This window comes from Schistocerca americana, chromosome 1, assembly GCF_021461395.2.
Source record: "Schistocerca americana isolate TAMUIC-IGC-003095 chromosome 1, iqSchAmer2.1, whole genome shotgun sequence".
Lineage (NCBI taxonomy): Eukaryota > Metazoa > Arthropoda > Insecta > Orthoptera > Acrididae > Schistocerca > Schistocerca americana.
Window position 1 is genome coordinate 1,126,113,438 of NC_060119.1, and position 22,124 is coordinate 1,126,135,561.

General features: G+C 39.8%; 1 protein-coding gene across 1 annotated transcript in view; it reads right to left on the reverse strand.

The window, feature by feature from the left end:
* LOC124619021 overlaps positions 1–22,124 on the reverse strand; it is a 218,060-nt gene that overhangs the window by 168,897 nt on the left and 27,039 nt on the right. Inside the window, exons 2-3 of the mRNA XM_047145393.1 lie at positions 15,294–15,357; positions 2,971–3,164 (exon numbers count right to left, since the gene is read on the reverse strand). Of these exons, the coding sequence (XP_047001349.1) occupies positions 2,971–3,164; positions 15,294–15,357 (258 nt within the window). The remainder of the gene's footprint in view (positions 1–2,970; positions 3,165–15,293; positions 15,358–22,124) is intronic.

Consider the following 22,124-nt stretch of genomic DNA (forward strand, 5'->3'; position numbering starts at 1 on the left):
GATGATGATGATAAAACAAGATAGGAGGAAGATTGGTCTCACAGGCAGAGTAGACCATGGTCACAGGTCTCCGTGGGGGTCCGTGTGCAGCAGGCGACACTACTCGAACAACTGTCCCCACCCGAATCCGGGAAATCAGAATATTAAAGTCAGGAATAAAAGCCACTCTCTCAGTGAAAGCATACAACTGCTCACTCATTGTTGGTCAGTATCAACGATAAGTAGACCTAAAGCCTGCATTCGTCAGAGTGCTGTTAGAAGACAGCACTCCACTTGGATATGAGCAGCTGTCAACAGAGCACCACAGTATTACTACACTGATGTAGCAGGGAGGAAGGAGGGTGGGAGGAGTGAGGGGACTTGATACCCAGGATGAAGCCACAGGACAGGTGAGTGTGTCAAAAACAGATCAGCTACAACATCATGGACTCCCTTTGAGACGGATTGAAGAACTGCCACACAGCTGTGAACTCCTTGATGACACATGGCTTGTTGGAGGTAGTGGTAGCCTATTATTTCCTATTCCAACTTCAATAGACTGCCTGTGTCAAAAGTGCATTCATAGGTCAGGGCTCGGTACCCCATTTCCAGAGTTGACTGTGAGATCAACTCCCTGACTAGGTGATCACCCATCTGATCCTGAGGAAACCCATACAACTCTGGGTCCAGAGTTTTGTCTTAAAATCCATTGGCAGAACTGTAATCTGTAATCTGACATAGTCATTTGGTAAGAAATTGCTTGCCGTTTAAGTCACACAGATAATTTAACTCATTGTTCATAATTGACAATACAAGAGCTCCAATACATTGCACATTTGTTTCAGGATTATATATTACTCGTGCGACACGTGCTACTTCACACTCAGTGTGTCAGCTGAGTGATGTGTACTGCGATTCCTTGCACTTGCTTCACATGACTCCATGCCCACAAGTTGCTGGAATAATATGCTCAATTTTTTCCCCAAGTGGAAAGCTACATTCAGAAAGTAATTCAGCATATGTGAGACATTCCTGTTGATTAATGTCATTGGCCAAACTATAGCAGAATATCATGTCTGCCATCACCCAGATAGAATAACAGACCTCCATTTCACTTCGTTCACAGTCCATGGAATCAAGAATTTTGTTTAGATGCCAGAAGAACCTCAAATCAATGTGTATAGAATCTCTGTTGGTCCATCACAGCCAGGGGACATGGCTGGTACGTACTTTTCAATGTCAATAAACTTTACCATCAACCGTACGCTTTAGGATATTTTATTTTATTCTAAAAGCGACCAGTTTCAGCAATTCATTTTGCCACCCTCAGGCTCCTGCATAATAAAAGGGTATAAATGTAGTAATATAAGGATGTACATATCAATCTTACAGGAAGTGATAGGTAATCATAATACCACTTAAGCTTAAAAATGAAAGTATTGGAATTAAATGAAATCTTTGTGTACATCCAGCACAACAGACTAAACATGTGTGCATATTTGTTATGTCATAAAAATAATTTAACATCATAGATTTACAAATGAACATGTAAATTCATTAAAAAGATCAGTACTAGATGGTGTACCATCAAGAGCTCCATTGAAATTTTTAGATGAAGAACTGCCTAGCATACATGAGTACCAATCTTCATTTCATGTGAAATGTCACACACTAAGCTATGAAATATAATGCTATGCATATATACAGCCTAGGCAATATCACAAATGGTAAGACAAGTAGTTGTCACAGCATCAAAAATAACTCTATGCAAAATCCAACGGAAGTTGACATATTAAGAGAAATTAGCATGCATAGTGAACACTAAGAATATTCACAACCATCAAGTGGCTTAAGTTATACAGTGAATCAGAATAAAAGATATGATTTGGTTTCCTTTATATCACTTAACAGGTCGGCATTACCACAGTGAAACAAATCAGCAAGAATGTCAAATCCTACTTAAGCAAGGTGAGTCCTCTAAGTTCACAGCCGACAACTTCATACAATTTCAATGGGAGTGTTAAGACACTGCCTAACATGACGTATCTATCTAATGGTAGTTTCACTGTCCTTCCACCTCTTTCCTTAGATGCTCACAACAGTAGTCCGTGAACATTTGACCAGCTTTGCCGTTTTCGAGAGATTTGTTCACAGGCTCTGCATAATAATAATCTGCCCTTTGTCAAGGTCACTTAATCTCAATGGATTTCCCCATTTGCAGCTCGTACCTTCGTTAGGGCGATCCCCCATCCTGTCTGCTCCACTTACACACTTCTGCTGCCACATCACGTGCCCACAACGCTACCAGGCTTCATAAAATGTCGCGGCGGACAGTGGTCATTATGTTTTGGCTTATCGGTGTATATCTGACAACAGCATCACAGTCAGAAGAGTAAGTACAAAAGCAAACACAACCAAATGGAAATGAGCAATCGACATCAATATCAATACGAAGACAGCCAACACTACCAAGTACACACCATTTTCAACAAAAGTACACTGATGCATATATCAACAAGTATTTGTTTCCAGACAACCTTTACGGGCTTTTTTTTTTTTTTTTTCCACCAGAACTATTCCATGTGAAAATATGAAAAAATATTTTTTCCTTAATGTCCTACTACTATCGAGTGTGTATACACCTTTGAGAAGCTTCTTCTTAAGTTTGATGCTTTGATGCTGGACTGTTTACACAGTTCATTATCTGTCTAATAGGTATTCACATTTTTATTAACATTTGGTAATGAACTGAGGGTTTGTAACTGGAGATTGGGGACTACGTTTGTAGCTTCCTACGCAATGAATAAGCACTTTTAAAATTTGTTTTAACTGTTTTTGGAGGTCCAGATAGGAGGGAAGTAAAATGTTAATAATTGACAGCAATATTATCGATCAGTAAAGCAGTCAACTCTTTACTTGTCTTTGGTCACTACTGTCCAGAATTATTAAAATATTTTGTAATTATAGTGATATACACAATGAAACACTTACATCTTCCCGTAAAATGGTGTTCCGTTTATCACTTGTAAACACAAGTTCAAGTGTCCCTTTGTCGTTTTCAGAGATGCAACCTCCTCTGAGAGCAACAACTTCTTCTTCGTGGAACGGGACATCCTTTTGCGGAAAGTCTCCCAGAATAAAAACATTCAGTGGATGACCTTCCTTGCCTTGCGCATCTGGATGCTCTGAAATATTTCACACAACAAATACATAAGGTTAAACACTTACAGTAGAACTAACAAACATCTGTCTAGTGCTCACTGTGCTAAAATTCAGAATTTCGTAAAAATTTTGGATTTACTTCGAGTTTTTACTTTATCAAACTTTAGAGGTTACTGTGCCCGCTCATCTCTTATACATTCATCCACACACTGTGTTCCATCCACCCCAAAATGAAGGAGAGTCATCCGGAATGTGGAATGTCTCGAATTACACATCAGCTGGCACAGATAGACTGCTGACTGCTTATGTTTAGTACATCGACAACCACCGAGTCTCTCCAAGTATGGGGTGGTCAATCCTTAATGCAACCACCCGGCGGGGAATTTGTTACCCTGTCAGCAGCCAGCCAGTGGCGGCACTGGTGGAGAGTACATTTCCCCTTCACTGCAAGGCTTTCATTTATGTAGAAATCTTGCACATATTTGTTAGGTAACAAAACAGAGTACTGAATGAAAGTGTTTCAAGTGAAATACAAGTATTCTATTCACTAAGAGGGTATTTATGTACAATTCGTACATGCATACAGAATCAGTACGTGCAGTAAGGAGATTATTTCGAGAGGAATTTCCTACTGTTGAAGGTCCTAATAGGAGTGCAGTTCATTGACTGATTTATAAATTTCATGAAACAGGGAGTGTTCTTGACAGGAAATATACACAGTCCCCTACTACACTTACATAATAAATTCTGGATAACATTAAGCATGCTCTGGAAAGGTCTCCTAGAAAATCAGTTTGACATCTTTCTCACGAAATAGGAATTTGGTATGGCTCTGTTCAAATGGCTAAAAAGTTACTAAAGTTACAACACTATAATGTAACTGCAGTGCACTAACTTAAACTACATGACCCTGAAAAAAGGTTGCAGTTTTTTGAATGGACTTTGAATAGGTTGCATGATGAAGAAATCGACCCTCACCTAACTTTCTTTTCTGAAATATTATGGCTCCATCAAAGTGGATACATTAATTCACAAAATAACTGTTACTGGAGTTCTGAAAAGCCTAACGTAATACACAATGAACCCCTGGATGATCAAAAAATAGGAGTGTGGCGCACTATTAGCAGTGAAAGAGTAGTGGACCCTATTTTTTTTTTTTTTCAGGGATCAATTAACAGTGAGCAAAATGTGTAAAACATTGTGGAGCATTTTTTTTCTTTTCTTTTCTTTCTTTTTTTCAATTGACTACCAGAAAATGTGCTTTTGCGAGCTTTCATTAGGACTCTGTGATGGAGTACACTGCCAACTTCTTACTACAGGAGATCCATGACATGTTTTAAGATAGAGTTATCACAAAAACATATGGCCTCCTCGCTCTCCCAATTTAATACCTTGTCATTTTTATCTATGGGGGCATTACAGGAAAAAGCGTACAAATCAAATCCACACACTTTAGACGAACTTAAAAGTAATGTTCATTAAAAAATTGCTGCCATTTTCCAGAGGGAATGCAGAGTATAATAAACAACTTCCTAAGCAGGTGTCAGAAATACTTGAACAATGAAGGGAAGCAGTTCCCATCTCCTTGCTTAATATATGTGAGTAATTTCCTTCCCTTTTTTGATTTTTATGTTACGTCTGTTGGAAATAACATATGTAACAAACCATGCTATATTCACTGTCACCCACACTTCGGGCACAGAAGCTGGCACGGCCCTAGCCGGCTGTATGCTGCGAAAGCAGTTGCGTTAACAATTAATCACTCTCTATAAACAAACAATGGAGTATTGTACACTACGTATAAACCAAAAGAAGAGATGTATTTGTTAAGATACTGGTCCTAGATTCAAGATGGGGGATGAATATCCTGATTTAGGGTTGCCTAAACCATTTCAAGTACGAGGTTCTCGCTACGAGGCTACGATCATCTGTCTGTCGCATCCTCATCAAATACATCTGTATAAATTTACCTGTCTGTATACACTTTCCCTTTACACAACAGCTCTACAGCTACATTTTATTGTTTTTATTTTATTTGTTAATATTTCATTGTCTGTGACTAGTTTCAGGGTCTGTAAATACTACTTACGTTTCTCCATATATTAAAGTGATCTCAAGATGAATAAATAACTGCAGGCTTACTACTGATAACTACAGGAATTACTTCTCATCCTTTCATCACTCAACCGAACACTCACCTGCTATTTTTTTCCTAACTCTTCAAATTATGCATTTATGCAACTATATGCAGAATACTACCATCTTTCTATATAGTTGTAAAGGTAAAGGCTGTTTAATATGAATATTAGTGTTAACTGGAGCAGAACAGCATGTGTTAGAGGACAAGTGTAGTAAAAATTCCTCAAATATAGTAGAGAATCTGTGGTAATAGTCTAGGATCAAAATATGGATTGGAGAACCAGCAAAACGTAACAGACATAAGGGTAAAGAGCAGAGGAGACTCATTATTCAGAAGGCCACATGAAAAAGTTGTGAACGTTCTCACCTATAAAAGTGCAGGCATATGCCATCCTCTGTCTTGAGGCTTCACGATTGCAACACAGTGGACAAGTTAAAAAAGTATTGTGACACAAATTCTCTTTATGTATGTATGAATGGTCTCTGGTGATAAAAATGATGGCTTATTGTAATTTTATCATTACATCGCACACAGCGATATCACTCAGAACTTGAACAAAGCATTGAAGTTGCTGGAGAAATATAGCACAGTATTTTTACTAATGTGTGCATCAATTACCATTAATAATCTACTGCTTTTTGTTGTTTATTTTCCTGCACAAACCCCTAGCTTCTGAGCTTCAAACACTGGCACAATTGCACCACTTTAACTGAATTACGAACCTGTGCATGCCTGCCACCGTCTCCTGCTGGTTCTACTATTGTCACTTGGAGCAGTCCCCACCAACCGATACACGGTCTGGGTGAAGGCTTTCTCCAGACTGTCCCATTTGTCACAGCCCCCAGCTGTACGCCTTCTACATCTACATCTACATTTATACTCCGCAAGCCACCCAACGGTGTGTGGCGGAGGGCACTTTACGTGCCACTGTCATTGCCTCCCTTTCCTGTTCCAGTCGCGTATGGTTCACGGGAAGAACGACTGTCGGAAAGCCTCCATGCGTGCTCGAATCTCTCTAATTTTACATTCGTGACCTCCTCGGGAGGTATAAGTAGGGGGAAGCAATATATTCAATATCTCATCCAGAAACACACCCTCTCAAAACCTGTACAGCAAGCTACACTGTGATGTAGAGCGCCTCTCTTGCAGAGTCTGCCACTTGAGTTTGTTAAACATCTCCGTAACGCTATCACGCTTACCAAATAACCCTGTGACGAAACGCGCCACTCTTCTTTGGATCTTCTCTATCTCCTCTGTCAACCCGACCTGGTACGGATCCCACACTGATGAGCAATACTCAAGTATAGGTCGAACGAGTGTTTTGTAAGCCACCTCCTTTGTTGATCGATTACATTTTCTAAGGACACTCCCAATGAATCTCAACCTGGCATCCACCTTACCAACAATTAATTTTATACGATCATTCCACTTCAAATCGTTCCGTACGGATACTCCCAGATATTTTACAGAAATAATTGCTACCAGTGTTTGTTCCGCTATCATATAATCATACAATAAAGGATCCTTCATTCTATGTATTCGCAATACATTACATTTGTCTATGTTAAGGGTCAGTTGCCACTTCTTGCACCAAGTGCCTAGACACTGCAGATCTTCCTGCATTTCGCTGCAATTTTCTAATGCTGCAACTTCTCTGTACACTACAGCATCATCTGCGAAAAGCCGCATGGAACTTCCGACACTATCTACTAGGTCATTTATATATATTGTGAAAATCAATGGTCCCATAACACTCCCCTGTGGCAGACCAGAGGTTACTTTAACGTCTGTAGACGTCTCTCCATTGAGAACAACATGCTGTGTTCTGTTTGCCAAAAACTCTTCAATCCAGTAACACAGCTGGTCTGATATTCCGTAGGCTCTTACTCTGTTTATCAGGCGACAGGGTGGAACTGTATCGAACGCCTTGCAGAAGTCAAGGAAAATGGCATCTACCTGGAAGTCTGTATCTAATATTTTCTGGGTCTCATGAACAAATAGAGTTGGGTCTCACACGATCGCTATTTCCGGAATCCATGTTGATTCCTACAGAGTAGATTCTGGGTTTCCAGAAATTACATGATACGTGAGCAATAAACATGTTCTAAAATTCTACAACAGATCGATGTCAGAGATACAGATCTATAGTTTTGAGCATCTGCTTGATGACCCTTCTTGAAAACTGGAACTACCTGTGCTCTTTTCCAATCATTTGGAACCTTCCATTCCTCTAGAGACTTGCGGTACACGGCTGTTAGAAGGGGGGCAAGTTCTTTCGTGTACTCTGTGTAGAATCGAATTGGTATCCCGTCAGGTCCAGTGGACTTTCCTCTGTTGAGTGATTTCAGTTGCTCCTGTTGCGCCTTCCATTAAGCTGTCATCTCAGTCTTCCCCTGTGACCTAGCCTCTCCTGTCTAAATATCCCACTTACCTACACGTCATTTTCATTGCCATCAGATTAAGTTTCCTCCCTGACCCATTCGTTTGCTTTACTGGCTCTCCCAGTCATTCCCAAAATATGTCTCCCTCAGTTTCAAATAGTGGAAAATCCAGGATGGAATACGGCAACATTATGAAAAGGATAGTAGCGGAGATGCTGAGTCACAGATAGGCACAACAAAAAGACTGTCGTCAGAAAGTAAGCTTTTGACCAACAGGACCTTCATCGGAAATAGACAAAAAACACACGCACACAAACATGACTACGGTCTCTGGATGCTGAGGCCAGATTCAGAGCAATTATCCTTTTCATACTGTTTTCCCTCAGTTTCAAAATCCAAGCCTCATCACAATAAGCCAAAAGTGTCAGTACACACTGGTTGTAGACCTTCTCTTTCAGAAATATAAGAAACTTGGTTTTGAGAACTCTACTTTGTTTACAACACAGCTACAGGTCAATTTTACTCTTATTTATTTTTTTCCTGTTGATTCAGTTGTTATCAAAATAACTACACCCCAAGATGCAAATTTTATATACATATAAACATAGCATGAGTTTTTCAATATATAGACAACTGATAGCGGTCTACGAAATGTTACATTTACCTTTGTTTGAAGTATTACACAATAACAGTAGCTGAGTAGCATAAGGGGAGCAGTGTTGGACTCTCTTCCCCCCCCCCCCCTCCGCCCCCTCCACCACCACCCCCCACCACCCCCCAAAAAAGTAGCTGTTTCATTCTAATACCTAAAGCAAAAGCTAAAGCTGTGATCACACTAAGAGCTTGTCTAAACAAACAGAGTGCTTTACTAACTGTGGTCCTACTGGAGTTGGTACTCCATTGCTTTCCTCCAGCCCTGTAACTTCTTCAATCAGCCAATTATGGGCAGACTACAGTGCAACTCGACATTTTGCACATTAACAGTCATTGCTGCAGATGAAAGAAGCAATAATTTACAGATATAAATCCTGCGACTGACGAGGATCGCAACCGAGATACATCGACTTGTATAAAGTAATTAAGGAGAATTTCCACATTTCTCAGTTTGTGTAGATGCTCAATAGTCACTATCTGTAGTTAGTGTATTTTTCACAAATGGCTCTGAGCACTATGGGACTTAACATCTATGGTCATCAGTCCCCTAGAACTTAGAACTACTTAAACCTAACTAACCTAAGGACAGCACACAACACCCAGCCATCACGAGGCAGAGAAAATCCCTGACCCCGCCGGGATTTTCACAAATGCCTGCAGTGGCTGCTTCTGCCTATTACCATACAACTTGACTTATTTGACATCTCTGAAGGCTTTCTTTTAGAGTATGATGTGTTACAGAAAGTATGAACAAGTCCATCTGTTCACTGTTGAAGTTAATCTGCACTAGAGACAAACAGTACAGTGTCACCAGCCAAATGAAGGGGAGTTCCCAATAATAAACATTGCTTCTTTGTCCCTCCAGTCCAAGGATCTGAAAACTTCCACAAAGATTTCTGCGAATAGTATTGGCGATACAAAATCTCTTTGCCTGACTGCTTTTCCAATTTGGAATTTCTCACTATCCAGATGAAGTCTAATGGAAGCTGAATAATTATGTACTGTATGTATTATTCTGTACATTCAAAATTCTATTCTTCCAATCCTGTCAAAAGTGATGGAGAAAGTAGCTACAACCCAGATTCAAAATTTTATTGTAAAAAGCAGTCAAGTAACCAATTTAGGTCCTAACAAGAAAAAAAACCACACTGGGTGCAGTGAACAGTTTAACTGAAAGGATAAGCAAAATTTTGAATCGGGGTTGTAGCTACTTACTCCAGCACTTTTGACTGATTGGAAGAATAGAATTTTGAATGTGCAGAATAATACACACAGTACATTACACTCCATTGTTTGAAGATAAGCAAAGGATTAGATGAGATCTTACAAAAGCCACTGACTCTTGCTTACCTATAAATTAAACAGTGGAAGCTCCAGGTTGGAATATCAACAATGATTGGAAAGGATAGATTGCTATTCAACATATAGATGATGCACTGAGCTGCAGACAGCCACAATGAAAAGACTGTTACACATTTAGCATTTGGCCAAAGTCTTCTTCAGAGAACACACACACACACACACACACACACACACACACACACACACACACACACACACCTCACGCAAACACCACACATATAAGACCGCCATCTCTGGCAACTCGGACCAGCAGTCTGGTTTTTCTGTACTGGGGGAGGCTTTGGAAGAAAGCTAAATGTGTAACAGTCTTTTCACTGTGGCTGTCTGCAACTCAATGTGTCATCTTTACCATGTTCTATAAATCAGATAAATATAGGATTAAGGACAACTCTATGGCTTATATTACACCTGCAGCACAAAAATTAAAGGGTAACTGTCACTTCAAATTCAATAAATTAGGCTATTATTCTTCATGGAATACAGTGTCAAAAGGTGTGCCACAAGGTTCCATTCTACAGCCAATGTTTTTTTCCGTTCTATGTAAATTACTTACTGATACATATAAATTGCCAATTAGTTCTCTTTGAAGACAATACTTTTCTTTTAATAGAAGCTGATAATGCAGAAAATATTCTAAGCTCTACTGTGAGCACACTCAAAACACTAGAAAACTGGTTCCAGTTAAATGTGTTGAAGTTGAGTATTGCAGAAACCAACACAGTACATTTGAAAACCACACATTCAAAATGTGTAGAGCTTAAAATATAGCATAACAATCAGCTTATGGGAAAAATTGATATGATCAGATTCCTTGAATTAAATCTGAACAAGAAGTTAATCTGGACTATATACTTTTACATTCTATCAAATAAATTAAACAGTTTTCAGTTTGCAAATATGATAGTTATTTTGAATCATCATTAATTAGGTATGGTGTTCTGAAGGAGCACAAGAAAACTGTCAGCTACATGTGTACAGCACAATGAAAATAAACTTGTCACTCATTATTTTGAAAAATACAAATCCAAACCATTCCCTCCCTATACATTAGCAAAATTATAATATCATTATACAGGAGACAAAAACTATACGAGAAGAATCATTTTAGGCACACTTAAACATAAGAAATAAAGAGAATTTTATAGTTTCCACACACCAATAGAAATTGTATGCACTGTCACCATGGCATATGAGGACGAAAATATACAATCAGCTAATAGGAAAAAAACATAACATGAAGCTAGGTCATCTAAAAATAAGGCTCCACAAGATTTTGTAAAGAACGTTTTACTATCTGGTACAAGAATTCATGGAGGGTAAATAGACAATGTGAGCTAGCTGTAACTCAGTAACAATTTTTTTTTCTATGACAAAACTGCATTATTATTAGGATACTGTTACTAGTAACAGTTCTCCGTTTCAGCTGAAACTTTACTAAAATGTTTGACTTGATTTACATTATTTATGTTCTGGCACTAATAAATTACAATTCACACTTCATATTGGCTGAATAAATGCTCTGTTTCTCTGAGAAAGTTAGTACAGATTCTGCTGAAACAAGCCAAAAGCTATCTCAAAATCTGAAATCTTAAATTGGTAACTAAGTCATCTCTCCATCTTATAATTTTGTTCAAGACTTACAACAGTTCTACAGGTCCACACTTTAAATCCACCCCTAAAGCTAGCTGTTGATGATGATTTTGATAAACGTAGGTACATTACAGAGAGGAGGCTGGCAGGTCTCTACAGTTTCATGCCTTGTCTGTCTCCTTTCTTGCATAGCACAGTAGTTACAGCTATGTAGCAGTTTTGGGGAACTGTCATCCATTGCACACATTCAATGAACAAATTCGAAAGTCCCATTTGTATTACTTTTCCTCCATCATTCACATCGAGGGAAAAAAAAGTCCTCTCCTGGTGCCTTTTCTTTCTTCAAATGCTGAATGGCATTAAACACTTTGTGGAGATCATCAACTACCCATGACTCTGGAACAAGGAGTACTCTATCTTTAGTCAGTGAGGTTTGGAACCGGTGTGGACTCTTGTTGTTGTTTGTGAATGCTCTGCTATGTTTCGTGTGATCATGCATTAATAAAGGATGCTTGGAGTGCAAAAGGTTGGTTACTTCCATGATGTTGAAGTAGCTGTTCAGATTGCCCTCAAGAAGTAGGAAGTGAGATCACCTGTTATAGGCAATGGCACTTCAAACCATCACACCTGGCATTTGTCCACTACGCCGCTCGACAATACAGTCTGCCTGACTGCATCAAACATGTATGCTGCAGGACAAGTTGAAATGGGACTTGTCCAAAAACACTACATTTAGCCACTCAGCATGCTGGTGTTGTCGTTCACGTTCCTAATGCTTTGCTGGGTTCTGTCAATGCAAGCCGATGGAATGGCTTGTATGCCACCAGTCCAGCGCACAGTAGATGGCGTCGAACTGTCGATGAAGACATGCACACCTGTTGCAGTGCTCCAACATCACGTCAACTCTGAACGAAGCTGTCCTGTCCATTACGGCCAAGCAGACAAGATTGCGGTCATTTTGCACTGTGGTCACATAGTGTCGTCCAGTACCCTGTCAGTGCTGTGTACAGCCCTCTTCTCTTCACTGGTTCCATGTACACCTCACTGTTACAGTAGTATGCCCTGTATAGCCGCAATGTCAGAGAATGACACATCCGCCTGACAGAAATGAATTCTCCTGCTCCTTTTGAATGCACTAACATAATGATATTCCACCCTGTGATTTCGGTGAGGCATAGTGGCACTCAATTAAATGTTTCCATTTCATACGGCGGCTCCACACTGACTGAGCATTGTGTAACACTGACCTATTTTGTCGCACAGAAGTGGGTGCTGTTGAGCCTAAAAGCACGCCACCACTCTGCCATTTAAATGATGTCCTCTTATTGTGGCGTGTTGCAGGCCACTGCATCTGAGTGTTTCACTTTTCACAAACAGGAGTGTATTTTAATGTGACAGGGTGTTGTAGTTGTCCCCTCCATTATTAAACACTACTCTGAGTTCTCCACATAATCTTTAATTCTGCAGAATGCATTACTTATATGTGTGTTTCAACTGCATTTTTATACATACACATCAAGAAAAGTTTTGCATCACCTCGGTTCCGAGACTTCCGGAACCTGTACAGAAAATTGGAATAGAGATCAACATTAACATCATTTCCGCCCTTTTTATTTCTCATGAAAACCACACATTGCATATTGTATCACAACACAGTGAGACCTTCAGAGGTGGTGGTACAAATTGCTGTGCACACCAGTACCCCTAATGGCCAATAGCACATCCTCTTGCATTGATGCATGCCTGTATTCATCGTGGCATACTATCCACAAGTTCATAAAGGCACTGTTGGTCCAGATTGAACAGCAATTCGGTATAGATTCCTCAGAATGGTTGGTGGGTCAAGTCGTCCATAAAAAGCCCTTTTCAATCTATACCAGGTATGTTCAATGGGTTTCATGTCTGGAGAACATGCTGGCCACTCTAGTTCAGCAATGACTTTATCCTGAAGGAAGTCATTCACAAGATGTGCACGACGGAGGCACGAATTGTCACCCATGAAGACGAATGCCTCGCCATTGTGCTGCTGATATGGTTGCACTCTCTGTCGGAGGATGGCATTCGCATATCATACAGCTGTTACGGTGCCTTTCATGACCACCAGCAGCGTCCATAGGCTCCACATAATGTCACCCCAAAACAGCAGGGAGCCTCCACCTTGCTCCACTCATTGGACAGTGTGTCTAAGGCATTCAGCCTGACCGGTTTGCCTCCAAACATGTCTCTGACGATTGTCTGGTTGGAGGCATATGTGACACTCATCAGTGAAGAGAATGTGATGCTAATCCTGAGTGGTCCATTAGGCATGTTGTTGGGCCCATCTGTACCATGCTACATAGTGTTGTGGTTGTAAAGATGGACCTAGCCATGGACGTTGGGAATGAAGTTGCACATGATGCAGCCTATTGAACACAGTGTGAGTCGTAACACGAAGTCCTGCGGCTGCACGAAAAGCATTATTCAACATGGTGGCGTTGCTGTCAGGGTTATTCCGAGCCATAATCTGTAGATAGCAGTCATCCTCTGCATGAGTAGCCCTTGGGTGGCCTGAGCAAGGCATGTCGTCGACAGTTCCTACCTCTGTATCTCCTCCATGTCTGAAAAACATCGCTTTGGCTCGCTCTGAGACACCCGGACGTTTCTCTTGTTGTGTGCCCTTCCTGGCACAAAGTAACAATTCGGACATGATTGAACTGCAGTACTGACCGTCTAGGCATGGTTGAACTACAGACAACATGAGCCGTGTACCTCCTTTCTGGTGGAATGACTGGAACTGATCAACTGTCGGATCCCCTCTGTCTAATAAATGCTGCTCATGCGTGGTTTTTTACATCTTTGGTAGGGTTTAGTGTCAACTCTGAACACTCAAAGGGACTGTGTCTGTGATACAATATCCACAGCCAATGTATATCTTCAGGAGTTCTGGGAACTGGGGTGATGCAAAACTTTTTTTGATGGGTGTAGGTGTATTATAGTAATCTTTCCAGATACTTGGGCAATTTATTAGGTAATTTTATTCCCTGACAGAAAATGCTGCTTTCAATTTTTTGTTTATTTTTCCATAGTAAATGTAAGTCCAAACTGGCTTTTATTCCACAATTATGTACAGAACTACTACTGAAATATTTAATCATGTTTTCCCTAATATGAACCACAGATTGACAGATGTACTCACTTTGTGCAGTATGGATACCCCTTCTTTAAATAGTTCTTTGCAAATAAGTCCAACTATTACTTCTAATTATTATTCTTATGGTCCTTTTCTGCAGTTTGAAAACTGTATCCCTGTTTTGTGCCTTAGATCCCCAGAAAAAATCCAATTCTCTGGTGCAGCAATGTCAATGATCCACATTTCCTTTTTCTCCAAAATTGTGATTTCTGGTGTACTGCAGTGTGTTCCAAAATTTGATCTGTCAGAAGTCTGAATTCCCACAGAAATTTGGTACGTTTGTTTTTGAATAATTTTTACGGATCGGTCCCACCTATTCCTTGGCAGCAGCAGATGATAATTTTGGTGTAAGTTCCAGTGGGTGTTTCACGCAACAGCATTATACTCTTCTTGTACTCAATGTGACCAATATTTATGCAACAGTCATTTCCTCAGCTTCTTACTTCTGTCAATTTCACCATCCTGTGCTGATGGCATTAGTACTGATGGGTTGTTCCTGCGCAATAAAAATCTGTCCTTCAGTTTCCTTCTTCAGGGTACCATTGGTCAGCAAAGACCAGGTCTTTTCTCATCTACTTTGCCTTCAATCATGTCCTTAAACTAACCATGTAACACTTTATTGTATAGGCTGTCAGTCCAACACTAGAGTGCAGCTCCCTGGTATTGATTCTTGGTTTGCTGAATTCTGAGAAGTTTTCTGTTGATGTTTTCAGTCTGATCTGATTGTCAACTGTCTTCCACACACTCTGCCAACGCGTGCTTTTCTTCTCACACAAGTGAGCAGCCTACAATCTTGCTCCCACTAGAATTGAAATTATTTCTGATAATCTCAATTTATTGAAATAATTTTACATACCATCTACTACAACCAGATGAGCAATATCCTCCTGGTCCTGTGTGTCAGCATGCAGAACTCGAACCTGGAAAATTAAATTACACTATCATTAATGGAATTATTTAATTTCCATCATTAATGAACTTCCAGAGATAAAACACAAGACGAGATTAACAGTTAACAAAGTATTAAGTCTACAATTTTGCTTTGCTTACACAACTCTTTCTCAAAGTTCGATACTTTATTGTGAAAAACTTGCAAGAAATTTACTATTCAAAGTAGTGGCCATCACTGGCCACTGCTTTTGCCCATCTTTCAGGCAGCATACAAATCCTGTGGCAGAAGAAATAGGTGTCTTTTGAGGAAACCCACAAATTGATCAAATTTTGCACTCATTTGTACGATCGGAGATGCTGGTCGGCCAGGTCGTGAGCCATTGATCAAATAAGTGGTAGTCAGAGAGAGCAATACCTGGAGAACAGGGTGAGTGGGATAGGACTTCCCATTTCAATGTTTCTAAGTACATTTTGACGGGTTTTGTGACATGAGGATCAAGCATTGATATGTTGCAAAATCACCTTTTCTGGTCTATAGCTCCATTTAGGCTGTTTGTCTTTCAGTGCTTGGCTCACACACAAAAATTGCTTTTGATGATAATCTCCTATAATCGTTTCTGTTGGTTTCAGTAGCTTTGAAAACCTTCTCTCTTCCAGCACTGTGCAGGTCTTCAAAGTCAAAGTCAGTGTTCTTGAAGTGCTGAAACCATTCTGTCACTAACGGGTGCCTCATCATAGCTCTTACCCAGCTTTTGAAGAGTCTCAGCCACAGATTTCTTCATGCTAAAGCAGAAAACGAAAAACTTCCCACAAATGATGAGAATTTGTGTCATAAGCTGACATCTTCAATCGAGAATAACTATGATGCAATCACAAATCGACTAACATTTTGATGGCATTATGTTTACAAATGTCTAAGCGTATTGTATGACACTGAGACCTACCACCTGCACCGTAACTTGCTGCAACTGCCACCTATTGTGAAATGTATGAAACCGGAATTTCCCTATGGATGGAGCTAGCCGTCAATGTAGGGCCCGTGAGACTGCATCTGCAGCACCATCTGCTTTCCATAATGGCTGAAGACTAATGTCAACACACAGTAACCCAAGTTCCACACATTGGTATCGGTTACAAACCTGTAAACATGTCGAGTTTTGTGCCTATAAACGATTTGCGGACAGCACTGTTTTTCATTGGAAGAAAGCTGTTGCCGAGTCACTTTGAATGCTTGTCAAAGCTTTCAGCAAGCATGCTCTTGGGAAAACAGTGTATTTCAAAAAATTCCAAAGTGGTGATTTTGACATGAGAAATGACGAGCACGGAAAACCACCAAAAAAGTTTGAAGACAGCGAATTGCAGGCCGTATTGGATGAAGATGATAAACTCAATAGGAACTCATGCAACAACTGAATATGATGTAGAAACCCATTTCTCTTTGGCTGAAATCTACAATAAAGGTGCAGAAAATGGGAAAACGGGTTCCACATGAACTGAACGAAAGACTGTAAGCAACTCGAAAGAGCACTTATGAAATGAAATGGTGCTCACCGGATAGAAAAGAAAGTTGTTTCTCCTTCAAATAGTGACAGGTGATGAAAAATGGATCCTTAGCGTCATAAATCATGGGTGAATCCAGGCAAACCATCGACATCCACTACAATACAAATCACTTTGGAAAGAAGACAATTCTCTGTGTTTGGTGTGATCAGAGGGGTGTCAGCTATTATGAGCTGCAAAAACCTGGTGAAACTGTTAACACTGATCGCTAGCACAGCAAATGATCAATTTAAATTGAGCATTATGTGAAAAACAAGTAGAATATATAAAATCGCAACACAAAGCCATATTGTTCCATGGTAAAGCCCAATCACAAACAGAAAAATGGGTCAGGAAAACGAGTTGGAAAATACTAGGGCATGCAGCTTACTCACCAGACTTGGCTCCATCCTATTATCATCTGTTTGCTTCACTGGGAGACACTCTCACTGAACAACGTTTCGATTCCTATGAAAATGTACAAAAATGGCTCACTGACTGGTTCGCTTCAAAAGAAGACCTGTTTTGTTTTTGGCATGGCATTCATAGCCTGCTGTAGAGGTGGGAGAAATGTATAAATAGCAATGGAGATTATTTTGAATAAAATATCATCTATGAGTTTCAAACAACAGACATGTAATTATTGCAACCAAATTCCAGTTTCAACTTCTACACCTAGTAAAAGTCAAAGGAAAGAATAGTTCAAGCATTCACAGAGCCACATTTTTGACATAAATATCCCAAAATAGGGTAAACAAGTCATCCAGATTTTGTTATAGCTGCAGCAATAGGACTCAGTTTGCACTAAGCGCTTGTTCATTTTACTATGCATTTCTGAGTGGAAGTAAACATATAGGCCTATTAGCTTTCATGTGTGAGCTTCAGTATTTTATTTTTAATTTACTCATTTCTGAGTTCACACGAGGTTCACACCATGATAAATGTCACAGGTGACTGGCTCACTAGACTTAAAAAAGTCTAGCTCAACAATGTCTGGATAATTGTTATATTACTTGCAACCACTCCATCAAAAAGATTTATTAATAATCATAAAAAACTTCTGCAGTATGGGAAACTAGCACCACTCATTCATTCAGCATTCACTACATTTCATAGACTCCATACAGGAGGTGCATACTGAGGGATGTGAACCAAGTCACAATATTCATCAACAAAGGACAAGTAAATGACAAAACCTTAATCTGCATATTGTATTAACAATAAACTATTACCATATTGCTTAACAGTATTAACATTTTTGCCACCTAAATTGAATCAAGTAAATCAAAAAGGAAGCTGCTACGGGAAGCTGCTGCCGTCCCGGTCACGTAGCTCGGTGACTATCAGTTTTACAGCTAAATAACTGCAAGTCACTGGATCTACAATTAATTACCAATAGCTGTTGCAATAACAATCCACAGCTGGACACAGCAACTCTAGGTTCCCGCAGTAAGTGTTATCTGACAGGATATGTACATTAAATCCTCCACAAATAATAATGATTCCCCAGCAAAGTCTGCATAATCTCATTAAAATTGTTTTTAGCCACATTGCGAAGGCTACGACAGTTCCTGCTGGGTCCTGTAACCTGTCAGTATTGCACGACGGCATGTTTCTTTATCTACTACTACAGTACAGCATTCAAAAAGCTGTCCATCACAACTTTCATTAAACTTGAGAGCCTCATACTTAATTCCATCTTCCACATATAGAGCCACTCCCTGTTTTTGTTATTGGTTTTATAATTGTATGATACTAGCTTGTATCCATCATGATGGATCTGTTCATTTTCAATGATTTCCACATGTGGTGGTCTCATACAACAAGTCTGCTCTAATTCCACATGCTCTTTCATTTTCCTGTAGGACATGAGAATATCATACTTTTTATATACGGGATTTCAATTACAGCAGCCACAGTTCTCAGTTTCAGAAAAATTTTTACTTTACTTACATTCTTACCTGGTGTCCATTCTTAGATTCGTTCACATGTCTAGTTAGTCCTACCGTCAGCAAAACATTTGATGTGGACTTGGGTAGTTGAGTACAGATGCAAAAGTTGTCAGCAGTTTGTAACCTCCCCCTCACTTACCGACCTTAATGACAGTGAAAAATGAAACCGCGTGTACCTAATGGGAGTTTTGGAAAAGCAATCGTCACCGAAGTTAACCTGTCGGTAAAGAGGGAGGAAAGAGTTACATCTAAATGAAAGGAAAAATGCAAATGAAACTGGTGGAAATTAATTTTGAAAGGGGTAAAGTTAATAAAGAAAGTAAATGTGCGGCCGTTACGTTAACAATTAACTAGCGGTAATTAGATATTTGAGATTTGGGGGAAATCACGGTCGCCAGTCCTAAGGACAATTACTATAGTAACTGAAAAAGAAAGGTTATTACACATATAATTAACACTAGAAGCGTGGCAACTGAAGGATGACACGTGTAGTGTGAAAACTGAAAGTCTGTCAGAAGTAATAAATTTCGCTACACTCTGACTTAATTTAGCAAAAGAATTAATAACACCGGAAAATCGAAAGTTAATTTAGTGACTGAAGTTAATAGTGAGCTTTCTTTCTGAAGCACATCGAAATCCAGTAAAATACGGTTAGTCTTGGACTACCTCAACAATCATTTCAAAAGCTACTTGAATCTACGCAATTTAGAAAGAAGAGATTTAACTTTGAACTTGAATTAAATGATTCTGAACAATTAACAATAGTAAAATTTAGTACGTACCAAGCTGAGCTGCAGTCACAGGTAAGCTAAAATACGGTAACAAAGCTCGCACTCTTAATTCGTGCTTGTGTAATCTGAATATTGTAGCCAGCTATTAATGCCATAATTGAACTTTGAAATTAAAGCAGTGAAAACGAGTTAGCTATATTACTTTAATGCTGGCGTTTGAATTTCAACGACACTCGGGTTCATTTCGGAAAAGGAAGGGACTCTGCTTGGTGATGCAATTGGGACAATGAGCAACAAACGTTCATGCTAAGTTGCTGTAATTATAGTTACGAAAATGGAACAAGATTAAAAGCTGAGGTCTGCCATACAGCTCTAAAACTTTACGTGCGTCCAGTCTTCCTTGTCGGTTGATTGAAGGTTTGAAGCCGTCGATCGAGGAGGTGGCGACAGTCACTCATTGTCGGCCGTCGCTGTTGCAGAAGCTGGATGTTGGCGCGCCTTCTTCTCGACACGGTCACCAGGCGAAACGGGCTCTTGATGTGCGCCAGCTAATGCTTCCCGTCCGCGACACCATGTCAGAAACTATCATCGCGAGTCGAGCGCAATTACATGCTGCCAAACCCCGAAAGCGCGGCAACTCGCGGGAGCGTCACACAACACCTGCTCCACTCGCTACTCCCGCCAGACTCTCACTGCCCAGCCCGCACTCCACGCGGCAGAGTTAACACTACCAAAGATCCTACACACTTTGATTCTTCACACGACCCATCGATGTAATCGTTCGATAGCAGTTTTCCCTAGGCAAGACCCAGCGTAAAAATACAAATAATATTTACGAAACAAACCAATTATACATCGACATGAGTGCATAAATATATATATACAAACAGTAAAACAATTACAATATATAAAGAGACAGAAATGTCATATCTTGAGGTAACAAAACAAGGAAAAAAAATAATAGTACAATAGATGGAAATAGGAGGATATGCATTTCCGGCGTTACAAGTTCCCAGAAAGCTAAAAGTCCCAATGGCTGAAACACAGGATGTAGGTTGCTGCTCTGTACTGGAGAGAGCCTCAGGAACCTGTCGAATTAACTGTGGCACCTCAGCCGCTTTTGTTGTAGCCTGGAACCCTGTCACTGCTGTCCCTTATGCTCAACCTCAGAAGTTGATCTGCTTGAAAGCGAGGACTGTGCAGTGAAGAAGATGTGGATATCTGGACACAGAATTTGTGTAGCGGCTGTGCAGCTGTCCCTCTACACCTCTATAACAGATATATGGCAACACGTCTGTATCACCAGTGTCAGGCTGTTGCAGAATTTGTAAACACATTTTATGTTCATGTACTATGAACTCAGATAATGATAATCTTCTCTACAGGAATCGACATGGATTTCGTAGAGATCTTATGCAACTCAGTTTGCTTTGCTAATATGAGAGATCTGGAAAGCCAAAGATTAAAGCTCCCAGGTTGATGTCATTTTATTTGAGTTCCAGAAAGCAGTGAATTCAGTTATGAGCAAAGTATGACCACATGGTTTATCAGACCAGTTCTGTGACTGGATTGAGGATTTCCTAGCACATAAAACTCAACACAAGGTTCTTAATGGGGTAAAATCACAAGTAACTTTGTACATACACCAATATGACTGTTACCATTGACTATATACGTAAATGAACTTAACATCATCAAAGGTAAATTCAATCGAGCACACTAGTAACTTTTGACTCAGAATTGCTGGCCAGTACTTGCCTTGAAGAATTGGCGATGGCATATTTTATGTGCGTCTGTCTGCAGTCTGCACACTTTGCTTCTACTTCCTGCAATACATATTGGCAAACAATTTATTTCATAATTAATGACACGCAAATGGTCTGGCGGATAATATACGAAGCTCCATAAGGCTATTGACAGCTAATGCTGTTAAGTGCATGAAAACCTGCATAGGATCTTAGTTCAGGGACTGGTAGTAGACCTTCAATGTAAATAAATGTAACACGTCACACGTAATTATAATTCCTAGGTATTTAGTCGAATTGACAGCCCTTAGATTTGTGCGACTTATCGTATATCCAAAATTTATCAGATTTCTTTTAGTACCCATGTGGATGACTTCGCACTTTTCTTTGTTTAGTGCTAATTGCCACTTTTCGTACCATACAGAAATTCTCTCTAGACCATTTTGTAATTGGAATTGATCGTCTGATGATTTTACTAGATGCTAAATTACAGCATCATCTGCAAACAATCTAAGGGGGCAGCTCAGATTATCACCTAGATCATTTATGTAAATCAGGAACAGCAGAGGGCCTATGACACTACCTTGCGGAACGCCAGATATCACTTCTGTTCTACTCAATGTTTACTGTCTAGCACTACAAACTGTGACCTCTCTGAGAGGAAATCACGAATTCAGTCACACAACTGAGACGATACTCCATATGCACGCAATTTGATTAATAGTCACTTGTGAGGAACGGTATCAAAAGCCTTCTGGAAATCTAGGAATATGGAATCGATCTGAGATCCCTTGTCGACAGCACTCATTACTTCATGGGAATAAAGAGC